Consider the following 24,555-nt stretch of genomic DNA (forward strand, 5'->3'; position numbering starts at 1 on the left):
CACATCCACATTCAGATGCAATTACAATTACAGATATGCATACACATATTCACAAGAGCACACATACACACTAATATAACATTATTGTTATGTATTTCATGCGCCCCACGTTTTTCGTTTTTCAAATTTTTTTTAATTATTATTCTCCACTACAAAAACGTGGTTTTTAAAAATATTATTTTTTATTTTGAATTTTTTTTATATTGTCTTTGATGAGTTCAAAATCAAAGTTTTTAAAGTAGTTGCATGTATCACAAGAGAGTGCATCTCTGAAGAAACTTGCACATAGTTCAGTTATATGCTCATCTATTTTGTTGATTTTAGCATCCAAATAGAGTCTCGGTGCTGCCATCTACTGTGGTAGAAACTAGACGTCCAAATTAACATGACCAACGGTATCTCACCCATTGTGGTGGTCCTGAAAGAGTGGATACCACCTCTGGAGAACGCACTAGGTCTGCTCATCGGCAAGACCGATTGTGCAGCTCATTGGAAATAAAAAAAAATTGTTGATTTTTAAATCTCTTCTTAGATCTTTCATTCTCATGGATCTGGGGGCTCCAGTGATGTATCTGAGAAATTTATTTTGAGTACTCTCCAGTTTCTTCTTTTGAGTAGCAGTGGTTGTGCTCCATGCTGGGGCAGCGTAGCTGATGATTGGTCGAATGCATTGGAGGTATAGCGTTCGTTTTGTTTTGAGTGCAAGTTTTGAGCTATAGTTTAATATCGGTTTCAGAGCTCTATAGGCTCCTTGCGCTTTGCTTATAGAATATTATCAATATGGGAGTTCCAGTTTAAAGTACTAGTAAGAGTGACGCCTAGGTAGGTGGCCTTTCCAACTAGTGGTAATGCATCATTGAAAAGAGTAATATTTGGATAAATGACTTTCGTTTTACTTGATTTTCAAACAATTAGTGGTGAAGACTTGGTGGTGTTGATGGCTACCTTCCATTTTGTGCACCAGTCTTCGATATGAGTATTATAAAAGCAATTGAGAGAAATTTATCATATATATTTGAGAACTGAATCTGTAGTGGTTGACAAGTGAATAAGGCAAACCAATAATATTCATAAATAAAACAAATTTTTAGTCATATATTTGCTACCACTTTCTTACTTTAACTAGATTTCGTATTAAAGGACTCTTTCAGAAATTGGATATCCTTCACAGTGATCTGATCGGACTACATATAAAAAACCGCGTGGAGGCTTTCAGTTATAGGAGGCGTTGGTTTGGGGGACAAAATCCCCCCCGAAATTATATACTTGACTAATGAACTATGGTAAGGTAAATAGAACATAAAAGTTTTAATTATATCTATCTATATATATACCTGCCAACTTTTACGCATTTGGCGTAAAATTTTATTTCTATGTTTAAAGTGGTAGTAAAATGTATCCTTTCTATAATATATTCCTTGCATTTAAAAACTTGATTTATAATCTTTTTAACCACCACTATTTTCAAAAAAATTAAGTATATATATTAATATTTAATAGTGTCTTGGTTGTCTGCATACGCTATATAAAAATACAGCGTATGTTTCGCTTAAAAATGTAATTTAAATTCCAATTTACTACCACTGGGAAAAATCATCCTCAAAAGGCTTAAAAGTTGGCAGGTATGTATATAGCACAACAAAGATACAAGAAGGAGAAAAAGAGAAAGACTGAAGAAAATTAATAACTTTTATTTACTGTGGTGCATAAGATGCAAGTATATAGAACTCATAAAATAATTAATATTTTAAATAAATCTTGACATATTTTAAATAAATCTTGATTTTAAATAAATCTGATTCCGGTACATGTAAGTTCCAATATAATATAATCCAATATACTCACTTATTTGATTTCGTTTGGTGTTGTGTTCTGTTTTTTCTTTACATTCTATCTTTTGCGTAATATATATTTTTTACTGAATGTGTTCTAATTTACTTCAATTTTTTTTTAGTGCTCCTCACGCTAAGTTATTGATATTTTTTTGCTTTGGCTATATTGGTACAATATTAGAAAGCACTCCTTTTTGCGGATATAATCGTGTGAGCTGATGAAGAGTTCATTTTCTTTTGGTTTTCCGGCTTTTTAATATATATATTTTTAAATACTTTGTAAGTAATAATACTTTGTTTAATACGTTGTAAGTAATAAAAAGTATTTTATTTTAATAATTTTTTTCCTTCTCTTTTCAGTAATCTTTATTATTTTCCATGTTTTCTCTATATTTTTAAATTACCTAACCTAGAACATACATTAAAACTACGCCACTGCGTACCACATATATCAACACAAACTATCAGAAATATATGATGATTGTGAATGAGGCCAGGGAAACCTCCGAATTCCACATGGGACTCAAAGATTAATGTTTATACGTTATGGTGACGCGAATAATGCCTTATTTCTGCCAAAAAAATTTTGAGAATGAAAAAATTTAGTAAGCAGAATTGAAGTTTTCTAAAAGAAATATGGCTTCGCTACTTAAACCTTTGACACAGATCAGAAACCGGTGTTCCTCTTACATATTTTTTTTCTCTGACGTATAAACTAAGAGCAAAAATATATATTGATATTTCTTAATTATGAAAAACAGTTTAAGAAAACTAAAAAAAGTCTGTTAAACTATCGGAATTATATTTGCTCTAAAATATAAAAAAAAGTAGTTGGAATTTTATTTTAATTTTCTTTCATATTCGAAAATTTATCAATGATGATTTTATAAATTGAAGAAATTTCAGTGATAAAATTTCAATTTTAATGTTCCTTCTTAGATCTAAATAACTGCAAATAAGTACAAACTAGAGCTTGAAAGTGAGCCGCATTTAGAATATATTACGTTTGACGCATAAAAGTTTCAAGTTGTATTTCATAACCATAAGTTATTAAAATGCTGAATATTAGATTTTTCACTTATTTTGACCTAAATTAATGCAAAATAATGAAAAGGTATGCAAATATGTGTTTAATAAAATTCTGCGTCAAAGGCTTAATATTGTGCGAGCTATAACACAAATAGTAAAAAATACAGCAAACTAATAAAAATAAATTTTTCCAGAAAATTTGTATCAGATATATAAAAATTATTTGTAAATAAAATATGGGACATAAATTAACTTATTATTTTACGCATATTATATTTCTTTGATAATTAACTCATTTCCTGCCCATTGTTTCATGCAAGTTGTACGAATTACTAAATCATAGATTGGGTGATAGCAGAACCCACAATTCTCTCCAATTAGGCATTTGTGACCTATTTCTCTCAAGTTTCAACCGAATAAATCTCATTTCGAAATGAACGTTCGTAAACTTCAAGGTGTTATTTGAGAAGAAACCTCATATCTCATATTTTATGAATTGCTTGCCACACGCGAATGTTGGAACAATTTAATTCCGACAAAATAAGTTCACCTTTTTCGGTTTAAGCAGTTAGTCCAGCATGTGAATGACCTTCAAATATAAATTTTCCTCAACGATAAGTGTTTTTTTTTTTCAACTCCCTTTTTTTCTCAGACATTCCTTTTTCAAAGAATGGATCGTTAACACTTCCTTGATTTCTGTCTACAACTTTAAATGTCTTGCAATTGTTTGGTGTAATATTTCTATCACTTAACCCCTTGGGGACGGGTGATTCAGAAAAGCATTCGTACAAAATCAGAATCAAGTTGCAATTAAATAAAAAACGGTAACTTAAATGTAGTCGTTACTAATTTGACAGACTTACTTTGCTTTTATTTTAATTATTGTTAGTTTAATCATATATATAATCAATGTTAATTCAAAGTATAACTAAATAGTTTTATTTTGAACAAAGTAATGGTGAATTAAATAAATCAAAAAATTATAACTCCGCCCACAAATAAACTGCTAAAGAAATACTTTGATTACCAGTTTTATCTTCTTACCCTGATTGATACGGTTTTTTGCTGTCACGTATTTGTGACAGTCGGCGCGAAAGGGTTAATCAACGAGAATGCGCTTTTATCAGTAATGATTTTTACTGTAAAACATAATGTATGACATTGTAATAATGTTTGTTGAATAGAAAATGAAGTAAACTTCTAATTGGGAGAGATTTTTATCATATAGTAAAACTAATGGTAAGGATGGTAACGGAGGTTTGTATGAGTTACTTTTAAGGAATATATGTTTCGTCTGTCATAATAGGAAAAAAAATAAGGAAACTACTCTTTTGAAATAACATAGCTTCACAGTTTTCTTCTTTATTTCCTTTCTTGTAATTGTTTAAAGACCGTAACTGTTGAATTCTTGTTACTGGAAAACAGATTCTTTAATTTGAGACCACTACATGAAATATAAGAAAATGTTACAGTTCCCAATTTATTTGTTTGTTAATTTGAAAAGGCCGTGTAACATGTAAAAAAAATGTTTTAAGGGAGATTTCGTTTTTTTAAATTTTATGCAAAACAGTTCGTTTTTTTGTTGAAAAAAAATAATTATTTTTATTTTATATTGTTTAAAAATTAACTTGTTTTTTTTCTCAGTTGCTTTTTCAAATTGAAGTTATTGGCTTAAAAGCATCCAAATAATTTTCTTCATTTTTTACTGTATATATTCTTGTATGATTTTGATTTCGGTCGCATTTTCAAAGAAGAATATTAATAAATATTTAACTATTCCAACAAATTTATTGTTTTCCATTCACAAATTATTCTAAAATGATTGTTTTTCAGGAAAATTTTGTAGCTTTACTCATTATTTTCCGAGACTACAAGAAAGTGAAGATTTTTAAGCTAAATTAATATTGTCAAATATCAGCTAAAAATTTCGGGAAATCCAATTTACTTAACGACTTGAGTTTAAAAAATTATGAACATTCAGCATTATAAGAATTTTTAGAATCCTTGTTTACTAAATTGGGGCATTAGGGGTTACAAATTAGTATATAAGTGTAAAAGAAATAAAATTGCTATGGAAGTTTACCAAATTGCTAGTAAATTAGACAGAAGGTAAAAAAAAAAAAAAAATTCAAAATTAGTTTGATTTTCCGATGGTACTTTTAAAACTACCTCTCAATTTTTCATACCTGCCAACTCTTCCGGATTTTCCGGAAGATTTTATTTTCATATTTAAAGTGGTAGCTATACTCATGTTATTCCAATAAATTTTTTGAATTACAATGACAATTATAAATGAGATTGACCACCACCACCACTACATATAAATAATTACAATAAATATATAAAAGCATAATAATCCAAGCGATTTTCAACGAGACTAAAACAGAAATATATTTTTGAGTCAGATTGTTTTTCGTTTATTGTTTTACAACCACTCTGAAAATCCGTTCTCGGAAAGAGTGAAAGTTGGCAGGTATGATTTTTCCATATATTTCCTTCGGCAGTCAAACAGTATTTTCTGTTACTCTGTTCCGTCTGTTAATAGCGTTGCCATTACAGGGTTGCCACTGGCGACTCTAAATGCAAAAAGTGCTGACTAATAAAATTCAAAAACTTTTTTAAAAGAAATTAACACGTTGAATGCCATGGGGTCACCGGTGACCGGCAATGAGCTTGTTCGTAGCGCCACCCGGGTGACCGGTGACCGACGAAGCCAAGATTATTAAAAACACATAATTCGAGTAAATTTCTAATTTCTTTTTAATATTATTATCGTAACTGAAATGGTTTGAAGAAATTAATGCAATGTATAACACACAAAAATAGTTTTATTAATATACACAGAGATGCCAACTTGCTCCGGACAGCGAATAAGTATTTTCAAGGGGTAGTTTATTAATTGTGATTCTTGGTTTAATAAATTCAATTTAGTAGATTTTTATCCACCACTATTTTTAAGCAATTCATAGGCTTATATCATTCACCATTTCATAGATGTATACTAAACCTTTTAAAACTAAATCTGTCAAATATTTGCAAATTTAGCTTGTAGTTATTTACCCTGTGGCCAGACGAGCACGGCATGTAAACTTAGCCATCACCTCCTACATCAAAAAGCCTCCACACGGATTCTTACAAGAAGTCTGCGCAGACTATTTAGGAAGCGAACCGGTTATGCGCATGTACCCAATTTTTGTTTCAAAAGTGAATGAGAGAAATTTATCATATGTATTTCAGAATTGAATCTGTAGTGACAGACAAGTAAATACGACAAACCAATTATGTTCATAAATTAAAAAAAATTTTAGACATATATTTGCTACCACTTTCTTATTTTTACTAGATTTCCTATTAAAGGGCTCATTCCTAAACTGGTTTACCTACGTAGTGGTCTGATCGGACTACCTAAAAAAAAACCGTGTGGAGGCTTTCAGTTGTAGGAGGCGTTGATTTAGCGTGTTAATAGTAGCAACTTTTAACTACATAATTTTTTAAATTTAGTATTGGGCATCTTACTCATTTGCTGGTCACCTTTCGGTGACTGGTTATAACTGGTATACATTGGCAAAGGAAAAATAGAGTGTGTATCATCAATGGTTGCTGTCAATTCTAATTACATTGAAAGTGAATATTTTTATTTTAAATATGAATAATTTGAAATCTAAGCCACAGTGGTAGTCACGATTGAATGGTTAGAGATATCATTAATATATGAAAATTTATTGAGTTTCTGCCTCTTTTTACAATTTTATATGCCCGTGGCATCCGTGTATTAGATTTCAATAATATTTTACCCTAAATGTGTTTGCAATTTAAGAGTTCAGAGGACGAAGAAGGTAAATTTTATTTTTCAGAGGAATTTATTAGTCAGGGAAAATAACATAGAGTTTGGTTGCATCAATATGTGTATGTTTAATGTAACGGAATCGTCGTCAAATCCAACGCCTCTTATAACTGAAAGCCTCCACACGGTTTTTTGTAAGTAGTCCGATCAGACCACTATAAAGGTAAACTAATTAGTGAGAGAACCATTTAATATGAAATCTATTAAAAATTAGAAAGTGGTAGCAAATATATGCCTAAAAATTTGTTTAATTTATGAATATAATTGGTTTGTTTTATTCATTTGTCAACCACTACAGTTTCAATTCTCAAATAAATATGATAAATTTCTCTCACGTACTTTTAAAATAGAATTTAGGTTTTTGCGCACAAGTGGTTCGCTTTTTTAAATAATCTGCGCAGACTACTTATGCGAAACCGTGTGGAGGCTCCCCGGTTTACGAAACTAATTTGGCGCGGATGTATGGTATGTAAACGTAGACTGATAGCGCAGTACCGTGAAATCTCTGAAAACCATCAGTATCAATAATTAGTACAATAGTATTCAAATGTAGCAATTATGTTGAGTACAGTAAATGAGGGAGTGTAAAAAACAGTTCTTACGAAGCACCCTGTATAATCAATGAAACACAGAAACACATATTATGAACAAAACCTTTCTTTAATATATTAGGAAAATGTTTTAAAACGTCATGACAGTTCATCATTACCATCCAATGCACTAAATAACATTGAAGCAAAAAAATGTTAAAATGAGAATCATTTGTCAATATGACAATAAAAAATTGGCCTTCATTCGAAATTTTGGCATTCATTTCAGTTAAATAAAATTTTTCATAAGGGAGGAGGGATTGGATGTATCAGCATAGGATCATGGGCATGATGTGATGGCATCCTGTGCTTTCTCCGACTAAATTTAAACATTTCTGGAAAAAATTCTGCGTCTAGTTTTGGCATTTCAGGAAAAAATTCTTCTTCCTTTCTGGATTTGACAGGATGCTCATATGCTCCAAACCCAAGAGTGTCGCCAGATCCTGCGAATCCGCCAATTCTTGCTTTGGTGATATTCATAGGACTGTCATCGTGGTGAACTGAATAAGAAGAATCTAATGGATCGCTTAGGTATTTATAGGGTGAATTTTGTTCTGCAGAATGGAAATAAGAATCCATATAAGGTTTCATGTCATATTGGTTGTACCTGGAATCAAACTGCATACTCTCGGAATCATCCATGTTTGGATAGCTTTCAGTCATGTGTCCTCCACTGTATGGTATAAGAGAAGAGATTTTTGGCCAATCTTCTAGGCTTCCACTGGATGATCGCCAATCGTAGCTTTTGTGGCTGGCTTTTTGGCTGGCAGTAAGAGTTAGAAAAATCAAAAAAGTCGCTAGAATCTGGAAAATAAAGGCAACAATTAATTTTCATAATTAATTCATAAATAGCAAAAATCTATTAAACGAGATTAAAATTAGCAACTTTTTCTAGCATATTCAAAGCCTTTAGTTTAGATCCCTTAAAGTTAATTCTACTTTTTCAGTATTTCGCCATAAAGAAATAGTTTTGGATACATGAATGTTAATTTCACGAGTTTCGTATTTCGCCGAATCTTGGGAATTATTTAAACGATTCGAAAATTTTTACCCACAGTTATAAAATTTGTTTAGTTAAAGATAATTCCATGCAAAAAGTAATTTTAAATAATTATTTGTAATAATTTCTTATTTCCTTTAATTATAGTCGAAAATTTTAATTCGTGAGATATACAAATTACATCAAGTCAAAGAATGTAATTTTATTCGTCATGAAGCTAAATTTGAACAAAATAGGTAGACTAGCTCATGAGAAATCGAATTTTAAATATATGAACCCTTTTACTATTTATTTTGCTTAAATTTAGTGTAAAAATGCCTCTAAAACATTCTCATTAAACCAATAATGTCTAAATCGCTGTTTAATACTAATATAATATATTTTATTTTATAATCGTCATTGAACAGCCGACCCAATTTTGAGACAAAATCTACAAAATTGAATTTACTAAACCAAGAATCACAATAACTAAGTAAATTTTGAATACATTTTCTGCAATTCCATAAAAGAGTGTAAATTTTATAGTTCTATATCATGTTATACGTTGTCAGCCAGCTGTTTTTCGCGGCCTATGTGAAAGGTCAGTGTCAGCAAGCAGCCTAAATGTAATAGTTCATTGTCAGACCCCGGTGGTTGACGCAGCCTAAATCTAATAGTTCAGTGTCAGCCACCGGTGGTTGACGCGGCCTAAATGTAATTTCAGTGTCAGCCACCTGTCGTTGTCGCGGCCTAAATGGAAAGTCCAGTGTCAGCCACCGATGGCTGACGAGGCGCTCGACGTGTTAAACTATGAGGACCATATTTCCCAGATTGCGTCTACCCCCGTACATTTTGAGGGTCAAAAATCCGAATCCGTTTCAAAAATGTTATGTTTATTCAAAGTAAGTTTTTGTGTCTGATTTTGCAAGTTAAGATATCGTCTACACCAATTAATTAACATATTTGACACCACCCCCTCTAGCCATTAAGATTGAGTAAAAAGTGAAAATCTGATCATTAGGATCAAAAGTCATTCATATGGTCCATTTTTTTGATTAACTGTACTTTTAAGAAAATAGCACCATTTAATTTTCTTTGTTTGAGGTGGTCTTATTCCGAAAAATTTTGTGACAAATTCGCCCTTCAATAAAATGAACCGGGTTCGAATCCTAGTGATGGCTGGTCCATGCGAATTCCAAACTTCTCTCGCACCGACCACTTTGCCGACGTAAAATATCCTGAATGGTAGTCGGATCATGGGCTAGAGAAACGCCTCCACACGGTTATTTTTGGTAGTCCGATCAGATCACTATGGAGATAAACCAATTAGTGAAAGAATCATTAAATATGAAATCTATTAAAAATCAGAAAGTGGTAGCAAATATAGGTCTAAAAATTTGTTTAATTTATGAATATAATTGGTTTGTTTTATTTACTTGTCAACCACTACAGATTCAATTCTCAAATATATATGATAAATTTCTCTCAAGTACTTTTAAAATAAAACTTGGGTTCATGCGCACAAATTGTTCGCTTTTTAAATAATCTACGCAGACTACTTATAGGAGACCGTGTGGAGGCTTTCTGGTGTAGGAGGTGATGGCTAGAATCCCCTTGCCGTCAGTGAGGTATTCGTGGTTTTCCTCTCCAAGTAACGCAAAATCCGGATTAGTCTCATTAGTTGAACAGAGATGACAACTGCTCCGGACACGACAAAATAATTAAAAAGCGGCAAGTAACTGCAAAGTAAATTTTTCAAATATTTGACTATTTTTACTTGCTTTTTGAAAGGTATAACATGACATAAGTACTGGTCTGGTAGGTGGTTCGGGGTGCCTGAGGCCGAAACGGCCCTTTACCCCTTCGTCGTGTGATGAGAGTCTAAGAGGTAATTCTTGTGGTTGGAATGAAAATGAGGTTTAAAAAGATGAAAGGTAGAGATTGCATGAGTACTACAACAAAGTGGTGAATTATATAAGCCAACGAATTATTTAGAAATAGTGGTTGATAAAGATCTACTAAATTTAAATTATTTAACCTAGAATCACAATTGATAAACTACCACTTTAAAATACATATTTGCTGTCGGGAGTAAGTTGGCATCTCTGCATATATCAATAATGCTGCATATATCAATAATGCTAATCAAATACATTCTAAATATTTTTACCCTGAACTTATAATGATTTCTTTTCGCCTATGACCTTAATTTATCTAAAATTTCAAAACAATGTCTTTATCTTAAAAGAATGTCAAATTTAAGAAAATAAAATATTACTTTACAACCAGTTTATAAAATAAAATGAATTGTACAATATTTTATTTTTAGCTAAGTAATAATTGTGGTTTTTGTAAGTAATACTCACTATATTTATATATTCGCTAGCAATAAACTCTGTTGGTGAATGTAGTGAATAATAAAGGTGTTTTCCTCAAATTGAGATCGGTGGGAACGATTATTAATATTGGAAGAGTAAAAATTGGTAGTCCTAATAATTTTGAAACAGCTTTTTATCTTGGAAAAAATCTTGAATGTCCAGTGTCTAATATAATATAGTGTGAACTAATATAATCGAGTCTCTTGAAAACTATTTTTTCCTGTTGTAAAAAAAAAAACAAAGTACTAGTAATAAAACTGAGATGAGAATTTAAGGACATTAGCACGAGTCTTTTGACTTATATCGGAATAAACTATTTATAAATAGTGATGGACAAATTTCTGTTAAATCTAATACATAAAATTTAAGATATTTCCTTTGCTATTTCAAAGAAAGAAGATTTCTGAAAAATTCCATAGTAGTAGGAGTATACGACATATTAACCGATATAACTCTCTTAGTCTATCAATACTACATCACAAAGATGAAAACAAAAAACTTAATTTTAAATTCTTCCCAGTGAGAACACAGACATTTATGGTTATCAAAATATATTATTATTCTGAAATCTTATATTTAATTCTGAAATTGCACATATACAATATTTTTCGCTGAAGTGGTAGTTTCATTAGAGATTGTCAATTTAGTTTAAATGCGAATTCCTTACTACTCTTTTTAAAAAATTTAATTTAAATGCTTGGTAGAGGGATACAAATGGACTAGCGGCTTGACGTAACTAAATATAAACAATAGATAATACATCAAAACTTAATTTACTACATCCGGTTTTTTTAAGTCTGTAATTTAACCCTTTAGCGCCGACTGTCACAAATACGTGACAGCAAAAAACCGTATCAATCAGGGTAAGAATATAAAACTGGTAATCAAAGTATTTCTTTAGCAGTTTATTTGTGGGCGGAGTTATAATTTTTTGATTTATTTAATTCACCATTACTTTGTTCAAAATAAAACTATTTAGTTATACTTTGAATTAACATTGATTATATATATGATTAAACTAACAATAATTAAAATAAAAGCAAAGTAAGTCTGTCAAATTAGTAACGACTACATTTAAGTTACCGTTTTTTATTTAATTGCAACTTGATTCTGATTTTGTACGAATGCTTTTCTGAATCACCCGTCCCCAAGGGGTTAATGAAGTCACCAGAGCTGACTTTGCACTTACAATGCGATACTATTTTTCATTACTTAGTTCCCAACGTTTGCATCGACCGGCATCCAACTCACTTTCGATTCGCAAATATACTCGCCTGCAATCCGTTAAAAAGAAAAAAAGGTATTATTTCGTTGAGAGCTACATATTGCATTGAGAACAAAATATTTTTCCTTCGCTGAAAATAAATTAAGCTCTTACAAAACTTTACATGAAAAAAGAAAAATATTACACCAAAAAACAAGCCCTTTTTTGCAATTTTAACTTTTTTAAAATAAAATTTTCTATAATTTTAGAGTTTTTTAAAAAAGTTTTTTTTTTTGTAAAATATAGTGAAACTTCTCTGAAGAGACCACTTCCTGTTTCACAGTAAAATGGTTTGTTGTCCACTTTATAAATTACCTTTGTTCATGTATAAGGTAATTCATCTAAAAATTTTTGCAATTTTATGAGACAAAAATACGTAAGAAACATCCGCAACGTAAGCGTTGTAACATCACTTTATGATATTTGTTTTCGTATATTTGGCTGGATTTCAGAAAATTTTGTATGCCTTATTAACCACGTCTAAGCGCCTATGTTTTTTTGAACATGTCTCTTTTTCGAAATGTTTAAGACTGGTGACTTTCCTTCTTAACACTTACAATTAGAGAAGATGAATATTCCTGTCAATCAGAATATATTAATACAGCATTATATATTAATACCTTTCTGGAGCGACCACTTTGTTAATGAAGGTTGGTGGCTCTTAGGGGTTACCCGTGCAAAATTCAGTACAACCAAAATGAGGAGAGGAAGTTTATAACTTCTGTTTATCTTTAACCCTTTCGCTCCGGCTGTCACAAATCCGTGCCAGCATAAAACCGTATCAATCAGGGTAAAAAGATAAAACTGGTAATCAAAGTATTTCTTTAGCAGTTGATTTGTGGGCGGAGTTATAATTGTTTGATTTATTTAATTCACCATTACTTTGTTCAAATCAAAACTATTTAGTTATACTTTGAATTAACATTGATTATATATATGATTAAACTTACAATAATTAAAGTAAAAGCAAAGTAAGTCTGTCAAATTAGAAACGAATACATATAAGTTACCGTTTTTTATTTAATTACAACTTGATTCTGAGTTTGTACGAATGCTTTTCTGAATCACCCGTCCCCAAGGGGTTAATACTAGCAAGTTATAGAATGGTGATTTTTAATATAAGTATACTTTTAGAATTATGGTGATATTAAGAAATGGAAAAATGGGTTTACAGCGCCTCCTATAATTGAAAGCCTCCACACTGTATTTTGTAGGTAGTCCGACCAGACCACTATAAAGGTAAACTAGTTTACGAAAGAGTCTTTTAACAGAAAATCTAATAAAATAAGAAAGAGATAGCAAATATATGTTCAAAATTTTTTTAAATTTATGAATGTGATTGGTTTGTCTTATTTACTTGTCAACCATCAAAGATTCAATTCTCAAATATATTTTATATTTTTCTCTCAATTACTTCTAAACAAGAATTTGGGTTCATGCGCACAACTGGTTCACTTTTTAAATGGCCTGCACAGACTATTTATTAAAAACCGTGTGGGGGCTTTCTGATGTAGGAGGTGATGGTTTAGTACCAAACGCTCATTTTGGGCAATGCAAATTTGCATGGGCAAGAAGGATACCATTTTTATGAACTTTTAGCATGATTTTTCAAATTGTGCCAACAGTTTGCCATGTAAAATTTTCCAAAACATTTGCACCAAAACATTGTTCACATTTCATTCGGCATATATTGCTACATGAGACAATCAGTTCTTATGTTTTGAGTATGATGGTACACTTTACGGACTAAAATTCCGACCAAAAGTTAAAAGAAATAGTATTAAATATCACAGTTGAACTATTTTTAATGTCAGAGATACCAAACTGCATATCTTTGAAAAAAAAATTTTCTAGTTGTAACAAAATTTGTTATTTTTAGTTAAGTATTTTATATTTTAAATTATTTTTCGACCACTACATGTCGAAAATTCAAAGTATGATACGAAATGTAACTTCATTAAAGTTATCTTGTGGTGACACTTTTAAAAAGTCGACGTAAATATCCTTATATTCTACAAGTTTATCACAATTTTTGAAGAAAGAGGAGAAATTGACTCGTAAGATTTTGTCGTAATTTTCCTCACAAGAAAATGGGCTTACAGAAAATTTTATATTTAAAAGATTAAAATTGTTAAAAAAAACAGGTTGGTATTGTGGTATAATACTTGTCTCATATTATTCAATATTTTGTTAGAGCTAAATTTTCAATGGAGGAAAAGCAAATATATTGTGTCCTCATTTCAATTCAATACTTTCTATTTTAATTGTTTGTGGGCGGGCCTATTTGCAAATCGAAAGTGAATTAGACACGTGTTGATGCTGACCTAGCAAATCTCTATGATAATTTAGTATTTCATAGCCCGCGTGGGATTAAACCACACCCAAAGCTGTAACATATTGTTATCTAACCTTTGTTCCTCATATAAATAAGCGGAAAAGAAACTCACCCAGATTGTAAAAAAATCTAGATGCGTAAAATGAATGTCAATATAGGACATTCGTATTTTTGCGTACCACTTTTTGTAAGAGACGCGCATGTAGTATTTTGCCAGGGAACTTATGGAACATGATTACGTAATTTATAGTATCTTTTCTTTGTTGTCATATAAACTGCCTGTCAACTTATAATTTTTTCGAGAATGATTGTCTTCATTTGTAGTAAAGTGAAAACTGAATTACTGTAATAAGCTTTAACCCGTTTTGTCTCGTATATATATATATATTGAAATCATACAAAAAGTGGTTTTATGGAAAAAGTGGTAAAATATATTTTCGAAATTAATTGGTTTTTCTACAGTTAGAGCAATAAAAAAGTCTTTGATAGATCAAAAAGTACTTGCTTCTTATAATTCTAGATCCAGTCAGAAATAACTAAATCATTGTGGTATCTGAGAATCTTTTAATTCACTCTGATAAATGAAAATACTGAAAAAAGTTTCTCACCACAATGAATGTCTTTGAAAAAAGGAACTGTCCTAAATATATGACGCTGGGCATTAACCGGTTAATATCTTTTTTATTTTGTTTAGGGATCAAAAATCCCAACTTATAATTACCATGTACGTATACTTAACCGTTTAAACGTTAAAAGAGATGCCAAATGCTCCGAATTCAACAAAATATTTTAAGGAACGGTAGGGAACTACAAAGTAAAATTTTCGGATAACAACGAAAATTTTTAAAAATGCTCAACACTGCTTTACTGTAACAAAGTGATCTATCACATAAGTATTTGAATTATTTTTAAGTAGTGGAGAGTAAAAAATCCTATAAATCTAAAATACTAAACCAAAAACCATATATTAAAATACTACCACTCGAAAATATTTGTTTGCAATTTGATGTAAGTTGACGTCTCTTCGTTAGCGTTGGGACGCCCAGTTCCACTACAACGAACGAACGTTAGCGTTGCTCTTCTGAAACATGTAACTTTTATTAAAATTTAAAAAATACTGGTAGATTAACCATTTGATTGTTAGCATTTATCTGGAATGAACAGCACTTTCGTATTTTCCAAAATAAATTAAAAATATCAAAATCAGTATTATATTTAAAACACGAAATTTGCCTTATTTTAACCACATTCCGGATGTTCTGTATCCAGTTTGGCTACACTAATGCAACTTATGTCACAAACCCCTAGAAATATAAAAGTAATGTCTTTAAACGTTTCTCAACCACTATTCTTTAAACGAAAAATATCTAAAGTATGTCATTTTATTCAGTATTTACTAATTAAGAGGTTAATGAGTTGCTTAACCAAAATTGTCAGCCGAAATTTATTATTGGTTAAAGCTGAAGATAATAATCTATTTAGTTCAAAATCAAAAGTGCAACTACTTTTTATATAAAGGTACTTTTTTCCTTGGGATAAAATTTGAGTTCGCACGTAAGCGGTTAATTTATATGTATAAAGTGGTAGTCAAAATATTTTAAATTAAATTTACAAAAAATGAACAGGAAGCATAAATTTTGCATCCACATAAAGAATCCGATGATTTTTAACAAATAGTGTGGTATTTCTATAACTGTTGAGTATTTTTAGCGGTTATTCGCGGCAACTAGGCTAAGTTTTAACTCTCTCGTAAGCCAGTGCCCTCTGTGCTAATTTAATTTGAAAAATTTAGTTACTTTTTTGGAATTTATGGGGGGCGTTGACTTAATATTCTCATGCTAGTGCTCTCCATGTTAATTTAATTCTAAAAATTCAATTATTACTTAGGTATTTCTGAATTTATGGTGGGCGTTGGCTTAATATTCTTAAGCTAGTGCTCTCAATTTAATTGTCAATTACAAATGTCAATTTAATTCGAAAAATTTAGCTAATTTTTATTTATTTTTCAATTTATAGGAGGGTGCTGACTTAATAAACTTAAGCCAGTGTATTCTATTTTAATTTTATTCTAAAAAATTAGTTTATATTTAGGTATTTCTCAATTTCAGTAATCTTAATCTAAAAAGAAATAGCTACTTTTAGCTATTGTTCAGGATAAACTCATATCTGCCAACTCTTCCGGATTTTCCGGAAGATTTTATTTTCATATTTAAAGTGGTAGTAATTATATACTATTTTTTCTTTTATAATCTTAATTTTTAAATGATATTAATCACCACTATTCCTACAAAAATTAAGCACATATATTAATATGCGTTACTATCCTGGTTGTCAACTTATGTTTTCTCAAATACAACGTATTTGTTTGCTTAAAATTGAAGTTTTAATTTCCTTTCAATACCACTGGGAAAAATAATAATGGAAGGGATTAGAAGTTGGCAGGTATGATAAATAAATATATTTTTATATTGCTGTATTTTTCTGCTATTTACTTAGCGATTCAGTTACCGCGAGTCCTAGGTTTGGATATATGCATATATTTATATATTACATCATTTTTCTGCTCGTTATTTAATGATTCAGTTACCGTTATTCCTAGTTTTGGATATATGTATATATTTTTATTGTGCATCATTTTTCTGCTTTTTATTTAACGATGCAGTTACCGATAGTCATGTCATTTCTTTTTTTATTGTTTTTCATGTAATATCTCAGATATTTTTTAGATCGAAAAACATCAACACCCTCCCATATTCTTTTGTTCGTGTAATTCACTAAAATGATCTTATCCAATACAATGAAGGCTTTGTTAACACAAAAATACGGCTCTAGTTTTGCAATTCTGACAAATGTTCCAATTTCTAGCCGGCGACACCCTTTGCTTTGCTTGGAATACCTGGAATTTCCCTCCATTTTATGCGGAAACAATTAACCATATTTATATCATCCATATAATGATAGAGAACAAGCTACAGATATATCAGATTATACAGTCCTTACAATCACTGGATGTCGGATTTAGGGGTTGTTAAACAGCTATATGAAATGTTTAGTCACAGAAAGATAGCGTTATTTATATGCAAATAGCGTGATTGTTCCTTGCTTTCCTATGTAAGGTTAAGTATTAAAATGAATGACAAATTGGCAAATTTAACGCCAGATTTGGAGTCTACTTCGAATATAATAGGCCTAATCAAAACAGGAAATTGACTGAATTGGCGATGCATAAGGTAGATAAAACGGTTGTAGCCTTACATGTTTAAGAAAATTATTTCTTGTTTTAAAATTACAACGCATGTATGCATTTTGGTAATAATAGGATAATGCACATAAGCAGTTCTATTAGGAGAGTTTTAAAACTATCCTGCCAATCTGTTTTTGTATTAAAATTAATAAATAAATATGGTAGTTAAAATGTTAATCATTAGTTATAGATTTTTATCTATTTATTGTCAGTTAGAAAACTAAAATTATCAGCAACACAGAGAAATGTCTACCTGATATAATAAATTATGCATTGCAAATTATTTTCCTGCATAAAATAGTTTTTGAGGTCAGATATGAAAGAGTAAAAAGATATTTTAATTGCCAAACTGCTAATTTAATGATTCATATTAGCAATTGAATTGAAAATTTAGTTACCGATTCATTATGTAGATTATTTTACTCAATGAAATTTTATCCACATTTGTTGCTCAAGGAATATTCTTAAGAATATCATTTTCAATACTAATAACATAATCAACATTAATATTAACCTGCAAATGCTATTTTTAAAAGTATCAATTATTCATTATAATGATTTAGACATCTAATAAGGAGTCTCAACCGAAAGTTTTAAGATAATTAAGTTGTTAATTACATGGTATTGTATTATTGAATAAGCTTTTGTATCATTTACACGTAGTGGTAAAACAACTTTAAAATTAAATTTACGAAACAATGAATAATACATTAAAAACGTAAGCTTAGCTACCACTAGAAGAAAATTTCTCAAAAAGCGCGAGAGAACCGATTTGAGATCCGGTACATGTGAATCTTAGGTCGCTAGAGTCGAAATGATTCGTTTCATATATATCATTTCATTCTCTTATCCGCAGGGATGCCACAGGCGCTCTATTTATGTAAATAGTGGTAGAAACTCAATTCTTTTTTTATTTATTTATTATCTCTTTAATTATTCAAAGGTATTTCTTTAACTAAAAATCTACCACAATGATTTATATTTTATATTATTTATATGCAAACATTTTTATTAACATTGCATTCACTTTCAATTGTAAACTGAAAAAAAAGTGCTTTGAAAGGTGCTAATTTTAATTTCTTTTCATAAAATATCAAATTTTAATAGTTAACACTTTTTGAAATCCTGTGTATGCGATCACGGTCCTTGGGGCTAAAGAAGCATTCTGACAATGTGTGTTGCAAAGCACTATAAAAGGGGGTAGGAGCAAGTGAAGGGAAGGGTTAATAAATTTTTTTCGTTTAAACTTATTTCTAAAAGTGAAAGGCATGTTTGAGTTGGAAATATTTTGCTAAAAATGAATACTTCATATAGCAAAAAGTGACAGCCTGGCTCAAGTCTTCAGCAGAGATGCTACGTCAAATTAATATAAAAAAACGGCAAATACCTACATACTAAAATTTGCAAATATTTGACTAATTTTATTTACTTTTAAGATGGTTTAGAATGAATTAAAATGGCGAATTATATAAGCCTTCGAATTATTTAGAAATAGTGGTGGATAAAAACCTTATAAATTGCATTTATTAAACCAAGAATCACAATTAATAAACTACCACTCGAAAATATAGATTCGCTGTCCGGAGCAAGTTGACATCTCTGCTTTAGTGGTAGAAAAGAATAACACTGCAAAGGTGCCAGGGGTGACTAAAAATTTAAAAAGTGGTGACAAATAAACAACAAAAATCTATTAAAAGATATTAAAATTAACAACTTTTTTTAGCATAGTTATTTCAGTTTACTACTGAAAGAGAAGGCAAAGAATGTTTTCAATTTACATGTAAGTAATTTGTAATGTAAGTCATGGTAGTTATGACTGAACAATTAAATAGAATGAATAATAAAAAATAAATTGAGCCTCAGCCAATTTTTAGGCTTTTAGTCGCCCTCTGACAGTGACATAGTTGCGAACTTAAAAAAAAAAAATCTTCCAGGAAATGTTCCTATAGGAGTAACAATATATGTATTTTGATTCATTAATTTTGGTTATTTAAGTTTCATAAAAATAGTTTTAACGTCCATTAAATATTATACATAAATTAATAATTGTAGTATTTGAATTTAAGTTTTATCAGTTATTCTTTTAAATATTCTGGTGGTTCTAAAAATGATGGTAACACTTCAATATTAGTTTAGTAACGCAAAGAGTTTTTCTTTTATATATATGAATAATATTGGATAATATGAATAATATTTACTTAGCAAATTTGTTTTCACAATTTGAGAGACCATGTTTGGAAATGATATTCACTCCTGCAAACTCGTAATCCTTTCGAGGATGATTTTCCCCAGTGGTAGTAAATTGAAATTTAAAATACAATTTTAGGCAAATTCATTTGTTGTATTTTGAACAACTTAATGCGGATAATTTTTAAAAAATAGTGGTAGATCAAAAATATTATAAATTAAATTTATAAATGCAAGGAATATATAGAAGACAAACATTTTTCTAGCACTTTAAATATAAAATTTTACACCAATTGCGTGAATGTTGTCAAATATGATCGTCCAATATGAGCATTGATAGGTATTTTTTTAACTCAAATCTTTTTTTAACTCTAATCTTTTTTAACTCTAATATTCATTAAAGAATGTTTTTTTAATTATAGTGGTAGTTAAAAAAAGCTTTAATATTCCAATGTTCATTTTGGTCTATCCTAACTTTGCATAATTAGAAAGGGCACCATTTTTAAAAGCTTGAAGGATGTTCTTTTAAATTATGTCAACAGTTTTGCCATGTAAAATCTTCCAAGACATTTGTTGCTGAAAGAAAAATTGTCTTCATAGAATCAGTATAGAGTGTTTCCAATATTAATGTAACCACTTGTAGATGAAGTAGTTTAATTTTTAGAAAAATCTTTCAACTTTAGTTATGCTTTCTCTAACACTTTATGAAATCATTCTTAACGACACTTCACCGACTAACTTTTCCAATTTCAAGTTAAAGTTTTTTTTTAGAGTGATTACAAAATGTATGAATTTTTCATTTTTTTTCTTGATTGAATACATTTGATTTTATTAATTTTGACTCCGATTTTAAATAAATAAATTAAACACACAGATTAGAGGCTATCATATTATGTTTTTAAGAGCTTATAAATTTAAAAAAAAATATGTTTACATTTGTGAATGTATTTGTCATTTCACTACCACTACGAAAAACGTTGTTTAAATAGTTCAAATATTTGTAGCAACGCTTCATCATTGAAAAATTTGTCCTACGTTACAATAAGTGATTTGACAGCTATATCAACTTGATTGTACTTAGTAAATAACGTTTTCGAGTCAATATCATTCGTTTTTTCTTAGGTAAGTCATATTATTAATAGCTTTCCGTATGACCCTCGTATTTCTAATACATCATATGTGGAAATGCATACTTGGTTTCTACAAGATTAAAAGCTTATAACAGAATTGTTATGCACCTAGTTTCTATTTTTGTGACAAAGAGAAATTTATACATGCAAATACTATTTTTCCAAACAGAACAATCACCAGCATATTATACAGCTAGTGAATACCTCAAAGTTTAATTTTGAAGGATTACATTGTAACGTCGGTTGCTTGGAATCTATTATTAATTATATATTATTTTATAAATTAGTGGTAGTTATCAAAAAAACTTAATTGTTTTTCTTTCTGCCTTTTTTTTTAAATAATTTATTTTTCCTTCCTTTACTCCTAAGGCTCCTATCCTATCAGAGCTGACCTATCAAGCAATATTGGAGCAAACAAGTTCGCAAGTTAACGTTATGTTAGTATTGTGCTTATGTTAGCTCCTTGCTCCAAAAATAGATAATGAGTCGGTCTGTCTAATTCAGGGGCTCTAATACTCCAATATGATTTTAACATACGTAATATAACCTTAAATTTTGACTGCTAATACAAAATACATAAATAAAGAAGTACAGCTAGTGGGCGGCAGATACAAAATATTTACTGTTTTGAGTGAAATTTAAGATGATTCTTGAGAAATATTAAGTAGGTTAAGGTCGTGCAATTATCCAAACTTTTAAATTTCATTAATTTTCATCAACGTTAAGTCAGAAACCAATAAACAGTTCCAAACAGAACACTATAATCTGCAACATGTGTTTTGTTTTTGTGCACGTCATGACAACCAAACCTATTTTTATAATTAAACTACTAAATCGCGCTTTTGTTTGCTCGCTTGAGAACTACACTTAAGACAATAAGAATATGACCTTAATATACAGGGTGTCCCAAAGCGACGGCATAAACTCTGCACAGCTAGATTCCTCGTTGGGAGTACATAAAAACTGTCCAAAGAAGCGTTCCTGTACGATCCATAGTTTACGAGAAAAATACGAAAAACAAAGTATGACGTCACTGCCGGTGCAAGGGGTAAAAAACACTTTATTGGACATATCAACAACAGTATTTGCATATCTTTCAAGACTATAATGTTTAAAACGTTCGCCGCGCATATTCTGCTTTAAATTGTGCATAGTATACTGCTGTTTATATGTTCAATAAAGTGTTTTTTACCCCTTGCACCGGCAGTGACGTCATACTTTGTTTTTCGTATTTTACTCGTAAACTATGGATCGTACAGGAACGCTTCTTTGGACAGTTTTTATGTACTCCCAACGAGGAATCTAGCTGTGCAGAGTTTATGCCGTCGTTTTGGGACACCCTGTATAGCATCATAAACTGAAATGTGTTATCTCTTTCATTCCTCTCCCAAAGATAACAGAGAAGTGGGCAAAGATAGCACTTAGCATTCACTCGTGTGAGTTTTAACGTATCATAGTTCGAACAGATTGCATACCTGCCAACTTTCACTCTTTCCGATAATGGATTTTCAGAGTGGTTGTAAAACAATTAACGAAAAATAGTCTGATTCAACAATATATTTATATTTGATCCCGTTGAAATTTGCTTGCTCAAGGATTATCATTCTTTAATATATTTATTGTAATTATATATATGTAGTGGTGGTCAAACTCATTTATAATTATCATTATAATTCAAAAAATTAATTGGTATAACCTGAGTAAATAAAATCTTCCGGAAAATCCGGAAAAGTTGGCAGGTATATTGAATTGTAATATAAAAATGCATCTTGCAAAGAGAAATTTCTGTTTAGTAATTTACCAAAATTTGTGGAAAATTTTACGATTGCTACGAAATCTTTAAAAAACCAATTTTCCTCAAAAGTATTTAATTATTAATATAATTAATTATATTATTAGATAATATAGTTAATTATTAGAATTAGATAATTATTTTTTTCGTAGAAAATAAGTTTTCTTATAAAACTTTTTAATTCGAAATCACTAAGCATTTAATTTACAAAACATAACTTTATTAATTTAAACTTTTTTGGATTTAAATCTAACATTTACTAGACCGACATCTGACTTCTTAATTCAGACAAAGTCATAGAGTTGAGGATTCTTCAATTTCATGAACAACGACGAGATTGTTGCTATTTTGGAAAGCATTGCGTGCAAGACGTCTTTACTTCTCTGACAAGTTGGTACTCATTAATATTAAGCTGGGATGTCCTTAATCTGCCAATGAGGATCAAACTCAAATCTTCCACATTGACAGATCAGCACTTTTAATTATTGAGCCATTGAGCATTGAGCCAAAAATTACTGAGTTGAAAATAAAATAAAGAATAGAAACGTGGTCAACTTTAGATATTAACAATGCAGTTACTACCATTAATCTTGGCTCTCAACCGAACTTACACGCATTCATAAGTGCTTGCATACATACACATATCCTCCAACTGCTACGGAATTTCCGTAGTTTCAGAAATCTTCTTTTCAGACGGTAGCAAAATTAATGTCTTAATATTTGAAAAAAATTAATTTTAGCGTAACTTGTCCACTATTACTTATGAAAGTGCAGGCCATATGGCTAGATTCTTAAGTTCTGATAAAAGTTTCATGAGAGATCCATTTGCTTTAAAAATTTCTACTTTGGTTCGCTACCACTAGAAAGAATTATTTTCAAAATCCTCATAAGTTGGAGGGTATGCATACAGTACATACGTACAGTACATACGAACAGTACATACTTACGTTCGGGATGCCATCTGGAAGTGCCAAATGTCTGCATTTCTGTGTGAATTAGTCATTCAGACCCTTTGTGAAAAACTCAACTATAAAGTGTCTGCAGCTTTACTTATTGATTACCCCCAATATATTGAATTAAAACTTTATTATTGTGACCTAATTATCTGGCAGGCAATTAAATGTTACAAAATCCAATCCCACTAAATTAATTTTCTCAACACAAAACTCATTTTCACTTGTTTTTAACCAGTGGTTCTAAGTGTTTTAAATCTGATTAATTTTTTTCTTGAAGGATATTGAAACTTTTAATTTATTTTAAAAATAAATTAAAATGAGCTTAAAAAGCATAAATTTCCCACACTTCCTTATGAATATCACCTGTTACATGAATACAAAACTAGCTCTTTCTTGACCTATGGTTGCTTTCCCTATCCTCAAGGACTCAAAAACCATAAAGAAGAGAATAAAATAATGAAACAACCATGGTCAACTTGAGATAGATCACGTGAATGCTTCATACATTGAATGGGATTTAAATACCTTTTATTTCCCATGTAAGTTTTCACTTTTTTCAAATGAGAAAACGCCTTTTTTTCCTTCGGAAGTATAGAAACCTCTTGTAGATAAATGATCATAAAAATAAGCGTGAGAAAGTTAAAGCTCATGAACAAACATAATTGAAACTTTTCCGGATCTACCGACTTTCAACGCTTTTTGTAAAAAACTATTCTAGTGGTACCTATATTTATTTATTAATGTGTTATTTTTTTATTCGTTGAAATTTATTTTCCCATAAACAGAGATGCCAACTTGCTCCAGTCAGCAAATATATATCTGAAAGTTGAAGTTTATCAATTGTGATTATTAGTTTAATAAATTAAATTTAGTAGATTTTTATCCACCGCTTTTTCTAAATAATTTGTAGGCTTATATAATTCACTTCGTCAAAGCATTGAAGTCATGCTATACCTTTTAAAAAGCAAGTCAAATAGTCAAAAAGCAATAGTCAA

The 24,555-nt window shown here is 30.2% G+C and overlaps 1 protein-coding gene across 2 annotated transcripts in view; it reads right to left on the reverse strand.

Annotated features, from left to right (window-relative positions):
* Nucleotides 1-7,346: 7,346 nt before the first annotated feature.
* Nucleotides 7,347-24,555, reverse strand: part of LOC107443232 (uncharacterized) — a 39,561-nt gene continuing 22,352 nt past the window's right edge. For both annotated transcript variants that reach the window (XM_016057027.5, XM_071182081.2), the window contains exon 2: nt 7,347-8,099. In XM_016057027.5, coding sequence (XP_015912513.2) covers nt 7,539-8,099 — 561 coding nt within the window. In that variant the 3' untranslated portion in view covers nt 7,347-7,538. The remainder of the gene's footprint in view (nt 8,100-24,555) is intronic.

Source organism: Parasteatoda tepidariorum, chromosome 4 (assembly GCF_982258835.1).
Source record: "Parasteatoda tepidariorum strain Cologne lab strain chromosome 4, Ptep-v5.0, whole genome shotgun sequence".
Classification (NCBI taxonomy): domain Eukaryota; kingdom Metazoa; phylum Arthropoda; class Arachnida; order Araneae; family Theridiidae; genus Parasteatoda; species Parasteatoda tepidariorum.